This window comes from Galleria mellonella, unplaced genomic scaffold, assembly GCF_026898425.1.
Source record: "Galleria mellonella isolate WM207_F2 unplaced genomic scaffold, CSIRO_AGI_GalMel_v1 utg424, whole genome shotgun sequence".
Taxonomy (NCBI): domain Eukaryota; kingdom Metazoa; phylum Arthropoda; class Insecta; order Lepidoptera; family Pyralidae; genus Galleria; species Galleria mellonella.
The window spans coordinates 1122542-1138933 of record NW_026442097.1 but is presented as its reverse complement, the minus strand read 5'-3'; the positions used below and the strand labels follow the sequence as shown (position 1 = coordinate 1138933).

General features: G+C 33.0%; 1 protein-coding gene across 3 annotated transcripts in view; it reads right to left on the bottom strand.

Annotated features, from left to right (window-relative positions):
• Positions 1-63: 63 nt before the first annotated feature.
• Positions 64-16392, bottom strand: part of LOC116413750 (uncharacterized) — a 33065-nt gene continuing 16736 nt past the window's right edge. The window contains exons 3-6 of one of the 3 annotated variants that reach the window (XM_031914462.2): positions 10783-10873; positions 7374-7400; positions 4021-4177; positions 64-2632 (exon numbers count right to left, since the gene is read on the bottom strand). In XM_031914462.2, the coding sequence (XP_031770322.1) occupies positions 2599-2632; positions 4021-4177; positions 7374-7400; positions 10783-10873 (309 nt within the window). In that variant the 3' untranslated portion in view covers positions 64-2598. The remainder of the gene's footprint in view (positions 2633-4020; positions 4178-7373; positions 7401-10782; positions 10874-16392) is intronic. The other 2 variants (XM_031914463.2, XM_031914464.2) reach the window with 2 other exon arrangements.

Genomic DNA, 16392 nt, shown 5'->3' with positions numbered 1-16392 from the left:
GAAAATAAAACAATTTTTGTACGTTCACAAATTTTATTAAAAAATAAAGAAATAAATTACATTACAAAAACTAATAAATGCAGTTTTATTTCTTAATTTATATAATTAATCTAAAATAATTAACTTTTTAATAGTTACTACAAATGAATGGCTTAATTTATTTTTATTGAGTTAATAAAAATGAATTTATGTAAATATTTAATTAGTTTTCTTAAATGAATTATTACAATAAGTAATATAAAACTAAATTAAAATTTACTTAATATTATGTAAGAATGTCTATTAGTCTATAGTAAATCGGTACATGTACAGTCGGCTCAAAAGATTGTACAGTCACCGGAATTTATTGCTTGTATTCTTCTAGAAGATGAAAGAAGTTGTCAGCATCAAATTATATCTATGTATAATGAAATGCACATGCACATATTCAAGCCAACTGTACATACCTGGAATATGTATGTATGAATGAATAATACATAAATGTGTTTGTAATTTATTTGTATGTATGTATGAATGGAGATGTCGGTAGGGGCCGCCCTAGACGGACGTATGTCGACCAAACAGGCGACGTGTTCAAGAAGGGCCAAATTAAAAGTACCCATAACCGGCGAGCGTGTATGAAAAGATTGATGAATGTGGAGGAAGCGAAAGAGGTTTAAATCGAAGCATTTGGCGTTCCATTGTTTCTGCCTACCTTAATGGAAGACAGGTGTGACAGATATTTATGTATGTATGTTAATTAAAACACCGTTTTATTAGAATGTAGCGAGTGTTTCGATATTTTAACGTGTTCTACATGGTTATTATATGGTAACAGCCATGATTTTAAATTTTAGATATAAATTAACTGAGTATTTGTATATAGACATAGTTCCTGTTGATTTTGTTTCTAAAATTTGTACATCATGGCTGTTGCTAGATGGCGCTGATGGTCAACTTTACAACGGTGGGTTTTCTTTGTCTATACATTTTGGTTTTACGTATTATCTTTTGTGAAACCAGATCACGTTTCAATATATGTTTTATATACTATAGTATATACCAGGAGAGGACGACCAGTCGATCGCGACTATTAGTCCAGTCGATAGTGGTAAAACAAACAATATAATATATTGCTAATCCGGCGGAAGATGCGCGCACGCAATGCTCGCACAAATATAAATAAGCAGTTACTGAGAATTAGTTTCAGTTTCATGTTTTCCCTTTTAATAAAATAAAAAAAAATACTACAATACTACATAATCGCCGTATGGTACTGGCATAAATAGACCACTCCTTCCTTTTAACTAAGGGAGGGCGAAGGATGGGAAGCAGCGTCCCTCTTGAAACATCTCTAAAAGCCTAACTGCGGTTGCCAACCCGCTTGCAAGCGTGGCAACTACTGGCAAAACTCATCTTATGGGGAAGTCTTATGTCCAGCAGTGGACAGTTAACGGGTGAAATAACAATGAAAACTACATAATTGTGTACTGAACTATGTTGTTTTATTTCTGATTTCAAGAAGTATGTAATTGTTTTTTTTTATACAACTTAGAATGGCAAACAAGCTGACGGCCCACCTGATGGAAAGTGGTAACCGTCGCCTATAGACATGAGCGGTACCATGGACATAACAGAGTATACTGTTTCGCCCATGATACCCCCCATGCGTTGCCATTCCTGAGGACTCAGATGTTATTCCTCTGTACCCAGCAAATTCACTATTTCGCACTGGGTTTCGTCAGCAGATCTTGGGTCTGGTCAAGTTGGCTACCCCTGGTATATATCAATATTTAGTACATATAGTATATATTTTTATTAATTTGGGGCTAGTAGGCGTTGGGTAATATACGAATACTGAGATCGATTGTAGTTTTTATCTATATGAAATTTTTGATAGCCATTATTTGTTAAAAAAAGCTATGATTTTTGCTCGTTTTCCTCAGTTGAAATTGCATTCCGAACTGGGCGGTACATTAATAAAAACAGTGTCTTTTCAACAATGCTTATGATCAAGTTTGTTTGAATAAACAATATTTTAATTTATTTTTTGACATGTGGAATAGAATGAGCTATCCACTTTTGTCTCATGGGTGCCGTAAGAGGGGACTAAAGGGATTTAATGGTGATGGCATAGCCATCAACGTTCCTGTTTAAACATCGTCAGTCTAACTGCGGTTGCCAACCCGCCTACCAAGCGTGGTAGCTATTGGCAACACCTTTATTAAGGAGGTCTATGTCCAGCAGTGGATTTATTTATTTGTAATTAAATTACTTAGATAATTTAGCTATTGTTATCATTAACAAAGTTATATACATATGTATAGAAATATATAAATAATAAATACTGCCACCATAGAAATTGAGCCTTTGCAGAAACAAATTCTTAAAATCCCGATATATTTCTAGATTAGTCTAGTCTGTTTTTCTGATCTTTTTTGGATTTATTATGAATTTACCAACGCGATCCAGTTTCACCATCTCTGGTCCCACGTAAAATATGTTTTCTTCATTCGAGTACTAAAATTATTATAATAAACTTTGTAAGTGTAATGTAGTAGGTACATAATGGTTTTAACTATTTAATCTTGCTAATTGTTAATAAATGATGTAAATACGTCAATCCTTCGGACACGGTTTTTCTTCGTCTAACCTGAAAAATAATAATATAAACCTAAAATAGATATTTATAAGAAAGAAAACTAATTCTAATTCGATTACACTAATTTTTAATTAATTTACATAATACTATTTTCTTATTAAATTATTTTCATTGTTTTTGTAATAAATGTAATTTAAAATTAATATTTAATTAGTAAAACTACAACGGAATCTACATTAACATTATTTACATGTGCAGTTAGTTAGTATTACTAAGTATACAAGTTATTTTAATTAGTTCACAATCTAATTAAGAACATATAAAATTTATTTAAATATTTTTAATTAAATAAATATAATATAGCATAAAATAGTTTTTGTTTTAAATTGTTTATATTTGGAAATTTGTAATAACTATTTAAACATGGATATTTACTATAGAGGAATATAGAAATCCATAATATACTTACACGATTTACAATCAGAAAAATATATAAATAAATATATATTTGATACAAGTTAATTCAATTAATTAAAACATGTGGTGCTTATTGTGAAATGTTGTCATTTGTGACATTATTTACAATTACATTTTTATATGTTTAGTAATAATTAATTAATTAATTACTAATTAATAATGTACATATGTGACGGGAAATTAATGGAGTCACTGTGTTTTTGTCGTTTCCGACAGTTGTTTCGACTTCATATAAAAAAATTGACGTACGAGTGAATTGTAAGGCGAGATATTGTGACGTAAAGCGCTATATGCGCCTTGAAGATTTCCGGATAAAGTCGAAATGATTGTCGGAAATGACAAAAACACAGTGACTTCATTAATTTCTCGTCACATATGTATATAGATATTGGATAAAAAATGCAGATACGTTCCATAATAATATAATTAATACATATAATAAAATCGTAACTGGTCGGTGTACATGGAAGATATATAAGGAAAACTATTATAAGGGGCATTATGAATGCAATAGAACACAAAACAATGATTTTTAGAATTTTTGTCGGTTTGTACGTTTGTGCACGCCAATAAAAGACTTAACCGATTTGAATGCGTTGCAGTTTTTTCCACTTAACATTTAGTGTTTGTTTTATTACAATCGGTTCATAAATAAAAAAGTTATATCAATCTAAAGAGTCACATATAAAATGCTATAAAATAACCGATCAGTTGTATTGGTTGAAACTTTTTTTTTTATTATATGTATTGATTTTTGAAGATTTTGTCTACTCGTGCGAACCCGGGTCGGATAGCTAGTTTATAATACTAATTACGTGTAGTACACTACTATTACTAATTAATAATTTAATACTAATAAATTTAGTAATACTAATTTATACTAATTTATAGTAATAATTTATTTACAAAGTACAATAATTCAGTCGTTAATATATATATATATTAGATTAATTTAACCGTACGTGTTGTCAAGCGATTTTTTGGTGCCAGCGTACTCCTGTTCACTGTAGGGTCCTTGGAAGGGGATTGTTTTGTAGCTAGATCCCGAGTCGTACCCGTCGACTGGGTTCCAGCTGGGACTGTACGAGGACTGCCCTTGGTAAACTGGGTGGTGGACTTCTGGAAAAAAGGTGAAATTAAAAATAATCTGTTTTTACAAGCTTCAACTTGTAATGTTTGTTTAGATTAAATCTTGCAAGCAGAATTAGATTTTTTTTATACAACTGAGGTGTCAAACAAGCATACGGCCCACCTGATGGTAAGCGATTACCGTAACCTATGAACGCCTGCAGTACAAGGAGCATTACGAATACGTTGCCGACCCTGATGAAACTTTATTGTCCTTTTTTTTGAAGAACCCCATGCTGTAATCTCTTGGAAAAACCACATTATATTTTGTAATCGATTTTATTAAAAATTTTTGTGTACACATTTAGTTCTGGTGAAAAAACAGTATACAATATTTAATATATATATATAGAAATTTCTTAAAATTTCTTTTCTTTAATTTTTTTTATATTTTTTTAATTATTAACATCTGAGCATTGTTATTGACAATTTTGCTGTAGTTTTCGTAACATACTGACAAACAAACAAACAGACAAAATTTCTAAAAGTTATTATCTATTGATCTTGTCAAGAGCCCTCATGTGTTATTAAACATCTCCCATGTACAGACATCGTTTTGTTATAATTTTATTATATTAGTAGGTAATAGGAAGCATGTTTGATAAGATAATTGTAATAAAACAAAAGATATAGGGTTTTTAATTGGTTTTAAAGAGAAGAACGTTCTCAGTTCGGTTGTATTTTTTGCTTTTTTTTTTCTTATGTGTGTTACCTCATAACTCCATAAGTTGTGAATCTTTTATATATTTACAAATACAAATAAATACAAATACAAATGACTTTATTATATAACATTTTATGTATTTTTATTATTTCACGTGTTTGCTTTTCATGAATTACTCAAGCTGTGCACATAATGTGATTGGATTATAACTAGAGGATTCGATCCCGGGATCTCGAAACCGGGATCCCGGGATCCCGGTCGAAATTTTGGTCCCGAAAATCTCGGGATTTTATGTAACAAATCCCGGGATTTTCAGGATTAACAGAAATTTTTACGAATTAATATTATTTAGTTTTTTTTGCGTGAAACAAAATGCATTTATTGTCTATTTGATATTTATTGGTCATCTTGGATAAACAGCTGATTGATTCAATTACTTTGCAACGGCGTTGTGTGTGAATGTGTACAAAAGTTCGTCTTCACGGCGTTGTGTATGTAAGTATTATTAAACTATATTATTATGGTGATAATTAGAGAAACAATGTTGTATTATGAAAGAATAAAGAGTAATTTAATGAAAACAAGTTAAAAACAACAAATATTCATTTCCTAGGTTATGTTGTTCTTATTAAATTTATTCCATAGTGAAAGGCGTAGGGTAGGGGACTAAAATCCATACAGTCTAATATTATTTAATTTCTTGAATCCTCTTTGTTATTGAGGGTCTTAATTTAAGGCTACTAAAATATTGCTGTCTAAAGAAAGTTTTTCTATCAGACACAAAAAAGATGGTTTGTGTGGAGTCATTTCGTAGTCGGAAAACAGGGTAACGACATTTTTAAAATTATTAAGAAAGAAATGAATCTACTTGAGGCAAGTTTCATTCGAGGCTACAATTTGGAACAAGCCTATACCTAAATATTTATTGACAATTCCTCCAACTTCAATCGAACGAGCTTTCTCAGCTTCTGCATATATGTCCAACAAACTCAGAAGCAGGCTTGGAGATGAAACGTTGGACGCGTTATTATTTTTAAGATTTTATTTTTGCAATACATAAGTAGTCTATTTTAAATATAAAACGTGATTACTGATCTCTCTAGAATAAAACAAAATACGTATTGTTAATTATTTTTCTAGGTTTCTCTGAGTCTAACAAAGTTGATTTTCTCTAAGTTTAATTTTTAGTAAATATGTATTACAATTAGTAAACTGCAAATATTAGTCTTTAACGAAATTAGAAACATAATTTTGTTTAATATAGCTTTAAAATGAAACTATTACCTATTACCAAAATAAAAATAGAATGATTGAAAATAATTTACTGACTTTTTATTGTTTCTGAATTCCTAAATTGATCCCGGGATCGATCCCGGGATCCCGGTATTATCTTTCAGTAATCCCGAAATCCCGGGATTAAAAAAACCAGTCGGGATCGTATTCTCTAATTATAACCTAGCCGAATCACAAATGTAATTATTACTTAAGTTTTTTATGGTTGTAATCTGTTTTATGTGCCAATAAAATAAAATAAAAAAAAATCGATTTGGAAAACTATTTTTTTTATCGGAATTTTTTTTTCCAAATTCCAAATGTTTATTCATTCTCCACGATACTATATGAATAAACTAAACTACTATTAATAAACTAATTAAAAATTAACTAAAACTAATAAACTAACTTAAGAATACTCATTGTATGTATTGTGGAGACTGATGTACTTACAGATTGATTCAATAGAAATCTTATCAAAATCGGTTTAGTAAACACAATTGATGTTGGTGTTTTTGTTGAATACAATCTTTAATTATTCATAGGATACTGTTTTTTTTTTATTTTTTTTTTCATGCAACTTTGAATAGCATACAAGCTGACGGCCCACCTGATGGCAAGTGGTAACCGTCGCCTATAGACATGAGCAGCACCATGGACATAACAGAGTATGCTGTTTCGCCCATGATACCCCCCATGCGTTGCTATTCCTGAGGACTCAGGTGTTATTCCTCTGTACCCAGTAAATTCACGCCACATCCCACCCTTCAAACCGAAACACAGCCATGCAAACACAACTGCTTCACGGTTGAAACACGAATGAGACAGAGGTCCTTGAGGATCTCTGTCTCATTCGTGCCTGTCATTTCGCAAACGACTACTGTACAAAGGCTCCCTCTGGCAAGTAATGTTCTTAACAAGTCTAGCTTTACCTTTTCTAAATAAATAAATAAATAAAAGTTAGTTTTAATTGATTCTTATAAGCGCATTTATTTTAATACATGTAAAAAATATGCAAAAGTTAAGATGGCTAAGCGTAATTAGAAAAGCTGATATTAAGTAACGGGGAAAGTCAAGGCAGAAGATGAATTAATAGGTAATGTAGTTATAAAGCATAACTCTCTCTTTCTATACATTTCTGGTATTAAATTTTTTATTTATAAAAAAAAATAACAATAATGCTTTTTATTAGTTTTTTGCAATAAGAATGTAAAATAAATAAATAAATAAATAAATAAAATCCGGTCTTACCTAAATCTCTTAAACTTCTGTGATGACCTGCAACAAACAAATATCACAGATGGAGTTTGATTAGAGAAGAAAACTCTTCTTTGAATCTTCTAGAAGCATTACAGTTAGTGCCATCACGTTCGGGCAAAATTCTTCTAAAGAAGATTTCAAGAAAGATTTTGTAAAGGTAATAAGACCATTATTTATTTATTTATTCCATTCAATTAAATCATTTATTGCTATTTCATGTTGTAACAATATATGTCTTAAGCTATTAAAGGTAAAGAATCAACACGAACCCTGGAAGGGCGCAGCCATCACATTATTAAATATTTCATGAAGTACATAACTAAATTTTTATATTATATATATGTATCGTCGGTTAACATATAATGAATAAAACATTATTACATCGAAACAAATAGCTACAAATACAATTAAATTTTCTCATTGAAAAATTCCTGCAGTGTACGAGTATAATAACTTTCTCTCAAACATGCTTGGAAATGTGAGCATTATTTTGACAATCTTCTTCGAGATAAATCAAAATTGCCGTACTGGCCATATACACGCGGGCAGCGGCCGGCAAAAGTTGTATGAAAATCCATATCTGTCGTGTTTTGCGGCCAGATAAATTACTATGTAAACTCATATCTGTCCTGTAATTTAAAAATGGAATGACCTTTTACTTCGAAACATGGCTACCAAGGGGGTAACTAATAAAATATTTTATTTAAATTTCGAACTGGGCCCACATTAGCACGTTCGTCCATCAATGCCTCAGTTGCTGGCCGCTGCAGTAATGTACTATTTGTAATTAAAAATTTTTTTAGAGCTAATTAAAACTTTTTAGAATAAGACTTATTTATATAGAAAATTGGCCGTGTGGTCCCGGCATAGAATGGACCACCCCTTTCTTTCCCGTGGGTGTCGTAAGAGGCGACTCCGGGAGGACCAGGAATGGGCAGCAGCGTCTTTCTTAAAACATCTCTAAAGCTTAACTGCAATTGCTAAAGCGCCTGCCAAGCGTGGCAATTACTGGCAAACCCCCCTTAAGGGGGAGGCTTATGTTCAGCAGTGGACAGTTAAAGGCTGGTATGATGATACAGGGAATTTAAACCAGTATTGGCATCCTTCGATGGAAGCGTTCTACCGCTACTAAACTAACTAAACACTGCACCATTTATCAGAGGGAGTCTTTGTACAAAAGTCGATTGCTTAGGTACCTCTGTCCTATTCATGTTTCAACCGTGAAGCAGTTGTGTTTGCATGGCTGTGTTTCGGTTTGAAGCGTGAATTTACATGGTACAGAGGAATAACACCTGAGTCCTCAGGAATGGCAACGCATGGGGGTATCATGGGCGAAACAGTATACTCTGTTATGTCTAGGGTATTGCTCATGTTTACAGGCGACAGTTACCAGTTTCCATCATGTGGACCATTAGCTTGCCTGCCATTCTAAGTTGCATAAAAAAAAACTGAGAATTTAGAGCGAAAGAAAGAAACAAAACAGTACAATAGCTAAAATAGTTTTATGGAAGCTTTGACCTATTTATGAATAAGACGTTTTTTTTAATGGGGGAAAATGTAATGATAACCCCGCCCGCGCTATCGGTATACCGGCGAGTCACCAGTGAGGGATGATAGGTTAGAATAAATGTAGGTAAGTTAGCCCACCATGATGATTTCGACAAGAATTAACCATGCCGGTTTCCAGGAGGAACCGCGTGGAGGTCCACCTGAGAGGGTATATTGCTAGCAATGGTGCTGTAAGATCTCATTACTAACAATCCCTTTGCCCCCCAAATAAGAGATTTAGACTTTTGTGTTGCATAGTTTATGGTTTATAAAAGATGGGAATTACCATTATTGTGAAAGAAACGGCCGTATGGTCCCAGCATAGAATCGAGGGCGAAGGATGGGCAGCAGCGTCCCTCTTAAAACATGTCTAAAGCCTAACTGCAATTGCTGACCCACTTGCCAAGCGTGGCAACTACTGGTAAACCCCCTAAGGGGGAGGCTTATGTCCAGCAGTGGACAGTTAAAGGCTGATATGGTGATTATGATAATAAATCAAGATAGTGTTAAAAAATCTACTTTTTTGAAACTTTTGATATCTGAATTAAATTACTGAACCGATTTTGATAAAATTTCCATGAGACCGTATCTCTAAGTATATCCTTTCAGATAAAAAAAAAAAGAATTTTTCAAATCGGTTCACAACTGACGAGGTTGTGAGGTAACAAATATAGAATAAAAAAATACAACACTATATTGTGAACTTGCTTTTTTTGGAAGTCGGTTCAAAATGTTATAGACATATCGTCATAGTCGTAGAATACTGACAGATATATATATATATATATATATATCTTATATATAGAATTCTCGTGTCACGGTGTTTGTTACCAAACTCCTTCGAAACGGCTTTACCGATTTTTATGAAATTTTGTGTGCATATTGGGTAGGTCTGAGAATCGGCCAACGTCTATTTTTCATACCCCTCAATGATAAGGATGACCCTCCACAAAAAATTGTATTTTAATTTTTTTTAACAAATTTTTCCATTTTTATTTTATTATGATTTAGCATTGAAAAATACATACAATTTTAAATTTTCATCGTTTTACGATCAACCCTTGTATTTTAATCGCGATTTTTATATTTCGCAATAAGTGGTAAAACAACGTTTACGGGGTCAGCTAGTATATGTATACCATATATTCGTCAGATCCGTCAGTATTCTACGACTATGACGATATGTGCTATTGTGTCTCTTAATGGTAAATATATATATATATATATATATATATATATATATCATTGAGGGGTATAAAAAATGATGGCCGATTCTCAGATCTACCCAATATGCGCACAAAATTTCATAAAAATCGGTAAAGCCGTTTCGAAGGAGTTTGGTAACAAATACCGTGACACGAGAATTTTATATATAAGATATATATATATATATATATATATATATATATATATATATATATATATATATATATATATATATATATATATATATATATATATTAATATATCAAGTATCACTTTGTATTTCCTCTATTCAATAATGCACCGCCTACTTATTTCTCTGTTCGCCCAATGGTCGACTGGTAGAGAACACCGTCCGGTGTTAAGTCCGCCATATGCGCAAAGAATTTTACTGTGCATTTAAATAAATTATTAAAAACAGAATATTGGAAAATGATAAATAACCAAATAGAGACGCATGGGTACACATGTCCCCATGTGGTCGCGGTCAGCAGCCCGCTCGCGCGACTCTTTCCGTTATGGAGAGTGGTACACGATGGGGACACGACTGCCGCGACGGTGTTACTGGTAATCGTGGACTGTACTTGCCATCAGTCGAGCCGTATGCATGATTCTTAAGAGTGTTACATAAAAAGAAGTAAACACATACCATGGTGTTCGAAGTGTTCATGGTGCGGTACAAAGGAGTATTCGTTTTGACCATGGTCCTTCACTCTCCATGCTGTGAAGTATGAAGCCACCTGAAAATAAAAAAAGCAATAGATTTACTAAAACATTAATTTATCTACATTTATTATATCTTTCAAATATTATTATTCTTATTTTATATTCACTTTGTACAAACGTCGTTTGCTTGGGCACCTCTGTCCCATTCGTGTTTCTACCGTGAAACAGTTGTGTTTGCATGGTTGTGTTTCGCTTTGAAGGGTGGGATATGGCGTGAATTTACTGGGTACAGAGGAATAAAACCTGAGTCCTCGGGAATGGCAACGCATGGGGGGTATCATGGGCGAAACAGTGTACTCTGTTATGTCCGTGGTACTGCTCATGTCTATAGGCGACAGGCGTCCATCAGGTGGGCCGTCAGCTTGTTTGCCATTCTAAGTTGTATAAAAAAAATATTTGTTTATTTACATTTAAAACCGGTTTTAGAAGTTTGCACGTTCCTAAGCCATGTATACATGTATTAATCAATCAATATATATAATAAAATCGTAACTGCTCGCTGTCTGTACATGGAAGATATATAAGAAAAACTACTAGGAGGGCTTTATGAACGGAACAGAACCCGAAACAATGATTTTTAGAATTTTTGTTTGTCTCTACGTTTGTGCACGCTTATCTCAGAAACGGCTAAATCGATTTGAATACGGTTTTCTCTAATGCGTTGCGGATTGCTCTATTTAACATTTAGCGTTTGTTTTATTTCAATCGGTTCATAAATAAAAAAGTTATATCAATCTAAAGAGTCACATATAAAATGCTATAAAATAACCGATCAGTTGAATTGGCTGAAACTTTATGAAGGTATTAGGTACGCGTGACGTTACATGGTTTGAAAATTTTCAATTACACAATGTACACATTAAGTTTGAAGTGATTTTGCCTGAATTTCGAAAATTACTGATTTCGATTAGGCTTGGTTAATAAAATATCGATATATCAAAATATCGATATTATTAAAAAAAAATATTGATTATTATCGTCGATATTTTAAATCTTGATATATCGATAATCTATATTTTTTCCCGGATATCAAGTTCGATATTTTTTTTATGATTTTTCATGAATAAAAAAAAACATAAATAAAAAAAGTTTTTTGGAGTGTTTTATGGACGTATGACAATGACAACAGTAGGTTAGGTTAGGTAGCAAAACATGTGAAACTTTTAAATGTATATATATATATATATATATATATATATATATATATATATATTCCAAGGTTCCAAGCGCTGGCTCTGTCCCCAATGAGCTTAAGCAATATCTGGACCAACCACTACTAGATCCAATAAAATTTTGGGTGAGTTGTCGACATTTCATGCCGGTTATTTCTGAAATCGCTTTAAAATACTTAATATACCAAGCATTTTCCGTGTCGTCAAAAAGGCTCGCGTCTGCTATTAATTTGGCAGTGCCAGATAATAAGAGCAGATTGACAGGGGAGCACATAAAACAGAGAGTGCTTCTCATGTCGATATCTGACAACTATTGGTTTGACTAAACTCCTGATCATTGTTTGTATTAATAAAACTACATGACTACCAATTCGTATTTAATTTACGAAACACTAATACTTTGACAGTGTACAAATATTTCGATATATTAAAATATCGATATTTGTACACGTTATATATCGATAGCTTCGAAAAATATCGACACATATATCGATTTTTTTTCACTTGCCCATGATTAATTTCGATTGTTATTTTTGTAGGCATTGACCGGACTATTGGCCGATCGATGCCCTGTCAAGATAAATCTCGTTTCTCGAGTAAGAAATAGGACGATTATTGAAAAGTGGAAATTGAATAACTTCCAATCCTAGGCAACAACTATAGCATGCTTGAAATTTAAACTACCGCCATCTATTGACGTAATAGTGAACTAATTGAATAATGTTTTATAATAGCCATCCTGTACAATGTATTTTGTGCTTTAAATAAATAAATAATCGCTGTATACGTATAATATATTTTTAACCAACTTCAAAAAATAATAAACGTTCTTAAGGTACATTTTTTAGTTCTTACAAGCAAGTGGGGTGCAAAGTGGGGGGCTCTACCAGAGGGAGATTTTGTACAAAAGTCGATTGCTTGGGTACCTCTGTCTCATTCGAGTTTCTACCGTGAAGCAGTTGTGTTTGCATGACTGTGTTTCGGTTTGAAGGGTGGGATATGGCGTGAATTTACAGGGTACAAAGGAATAACATATGAGTCCTCAGGAATGGCAACGCATGGGCAGTATCATGGGCGAAACAATATACTCTCTTATGTCCATGGTACTGCTCATGTCTATAGGCAACGGTTACCACTTTCCATCAGGTGGGCCATCAGCTTGTTTGCCATTCAAAGTTGTATAAAAAAAAAAGCTGGCTGGAATATGATGCATGAATTAGTTGCATCGACAAAAGGAAACTTTTAAATGAAAAAAAAAAAAACCAAAACGGGAGTAAACTCTGTCTATTGGAAAAAGAGTTATGAAAATTGGTACAGAATTGGCGACGTGATCGTATAATATGGTCACAAAATGTAAAGCGTGACTAACTGGATAATTGCAAAAAAAAAAAGCTATAACGCCACCTCAGTGTACCAGATTCATTGCATGCATTGGGCCGATTTTGAGGCGTCATTTTTTACACCTACCTTTAAAAATAATATAAATTTTTTTAGTTTTCATAAGATATTATTTTACGGATTATTATATGTTAAATTTATAATAATTTAAATATAAATAGAATAGAAATAATCTTTATTTAATTGAATATATTTGTTTACAAGCATTTTTGTTTTCAAGTCGTTTGCGTAGGCACCTCTGTCCCATCCGTGTTTCTACCGTTAAGCAGTTGTGTTTGCATGGCTGTGTTTCGGTTTGAAGGGTGGGATATGACAGTGAATCTACAGGGTACAGAGGAATAACACCTGAGTCCTCAGGAACGGCAACGCATGGGGGGTATTATGGGCGAAACAGTATACTCTGTTATGTGCATGGTACTGCTCATGTCTATAGGCGACGGTCACCACTTTTCATCAGATAGACAGATAGATAGATAAACTTTTTATTTGAGCCATTTATGACACACGTAAATTTACAAAAGAGTTTATACAATTAAGTTATTTACACTTTTTAAAATATACAACAAAAAATAAAAAATGGTTTCGCCATGTGTGTCGCAGTGAGCCAAATAGGCTACAGCTCAGTGATGGATTTGCTTAAAAGCGAAGCACTGATTTTCAGCTGCAGCCTGAAATTAGACTACATCAGGTGGGCCGTCAGATTGTTAACCTTTTCAAGTTGCATAAAAAAAACTCTTTTAAATCGTAAATTTTTTATGATTATACTGCTAAGTTCAGGATGTTGTCATCTGCTGAGAAGAAATTTCGCGCACTAATTATTTATATAGAGAGGGAGTGCAGAATGATATTTTTTTTTTATTATGCGTAAAAAATACATTAAATCTATAAACAAAAAACATTACACACACTACCATGTATTTGACACACACACTCATATTGTACTCTTTTGTTTATAGTTAAAGTCTGCGGTCGAATTGAGAATAGATTAATATTGTTTGCCTTTAACATTACTTGTCCATAGTCTCACTGAATGTCGAACGTGACCGTGATACATTCATTCATTACTATATATGTTATGGTCGAATTTCGACCACTGGGCGACCGCTAGTTAATATAATAATGTCAATAGGTTAATAGTGAGGGGAAAGGGATTGTTAGTAATGGAGACTGAGAATCCCATTGCTAGCAATATACCCAACCAGGTCGATCTCCTCCCTGAAAACTATCATGGTTAATTTCTGATGAATTCATCATGATGGGCTAACTGGCCTGTTTTCATTCTCATCTATCACCCTTCACTGGTGCTCCGCCAGCGTATCCCGTTAACGCAGGCGGGGTTACCATACCATTTCACCCATCAAAAAAAAATAGGTTAATAGTCAATTTGTAAAATAAATCTATCAAAACAAAATATAATCAAATATATGAGAAATTTAGTTGACATCGGTCCTTACAGGTGTCGCTGTAATATTAAATTTAAAATCTAATTCTACGGATGAGTTTAGAGAAATAGCGTCTTAGACTCGACCGATATTGGATTTAATATATAAAAAAAAAAAAAAGCAGTCGATTCGACAACATCCTTTCGGTGGTAAATTAAAATTAAAAAAAAAAAGAGAAATAACAAGACGAGAGTGGCAAGTCATCACTCACTAACACAAATAAAAAGCAATTTCGAAATCAATTCGCGTGATTAAGATCAGAATAGGGTTTTTTTACACACGCGTACTCGGCGGGAAAGTGTTCAGAAATTAAAGCTCTTTGATTACTAAGTACCAATTTCGGGCGTGCATTTAATTGAACACAATTTTTAACATTGTAATTTGAAATGTATTTAAGAAATTGGGGGCTGCGGTTTCTCTTTTGAATTGTAACATGTCCATTGATAAGTTTATGTGTCAAACGAGACACGGCTGTGTCACAAATAGTTGACAGCTAATGGACACGTTTATAATTTACCGCAGTAGGCCAATAATGTTATAACTAGATGACGCACCAGAGGGAGACGTTGTACAAAAGTCGTTTGCTTGGCCACCTCTGTCCCATTCGTGTTTCTGTCGTGAAGCAGTTGTGTTTGCATGGCTGTGTTTCGGTTTAAAGGGTGGGATATGGCAGTGAATTTACAGAGTACACAGGAGTAACACCTGAGTCCTCAGGAATGGCAACGTATAGGGGGTAATCGTGGGCGAAACAGTATACTCTGTTATGTCCATGGTACTGCTCATGTCTATAGGCGACGGTTACCACTTTCCATCAGGTGGGCCGTCAGCTTGTTTACCATTCTATACTGCATAAAAAAAAAGTTTGTGCACGGGAAATAATTGAGAAAAAATGACATGAGAGTTCTTAATAAGAGAATTAGAAGCCAAAACGATAATTTTTTAAATTTTTGTGTCTGTCTATATTTTTTGTAAAAATATGTATGCAAAAATAACTGCACCAAATTGAATGTGGTTTTTGCAATTATATTCCTGAAGGTCTAATTTAAAAGTTTGTACCTATTTTACATCATGTCTCCGTGTGGTCCCGGCATAGAATAGGCCACCCTGTCATATCATATATATATATATATATATATATATATATATATATATATTCTTTATTGCACTAAAACATACAGTACCAACAAGAAGTTAATAACGATGTTAGCAAAGGCGAACTTATCTCTAAAAGAGATTTCTTCCAGTCAACCTAACGCAGTGGTACAGGAAGTAGTGAGTGGGCAGTAGTAGTGCAAGACAGAAATTAAAATAAATATTTACATAAGTTATAATACGTTATATATATATATATATATATATATATATATATATATATATATATATATATATATATATATATATATATATATATATACATACAATACATACACGTACATCATAACCCACCCTTCAAACCGAAACACAGCCATGCAAACACAACTGCTTCACTTCGGCTTTTCTTTCTTTATTAACCGACTTCTA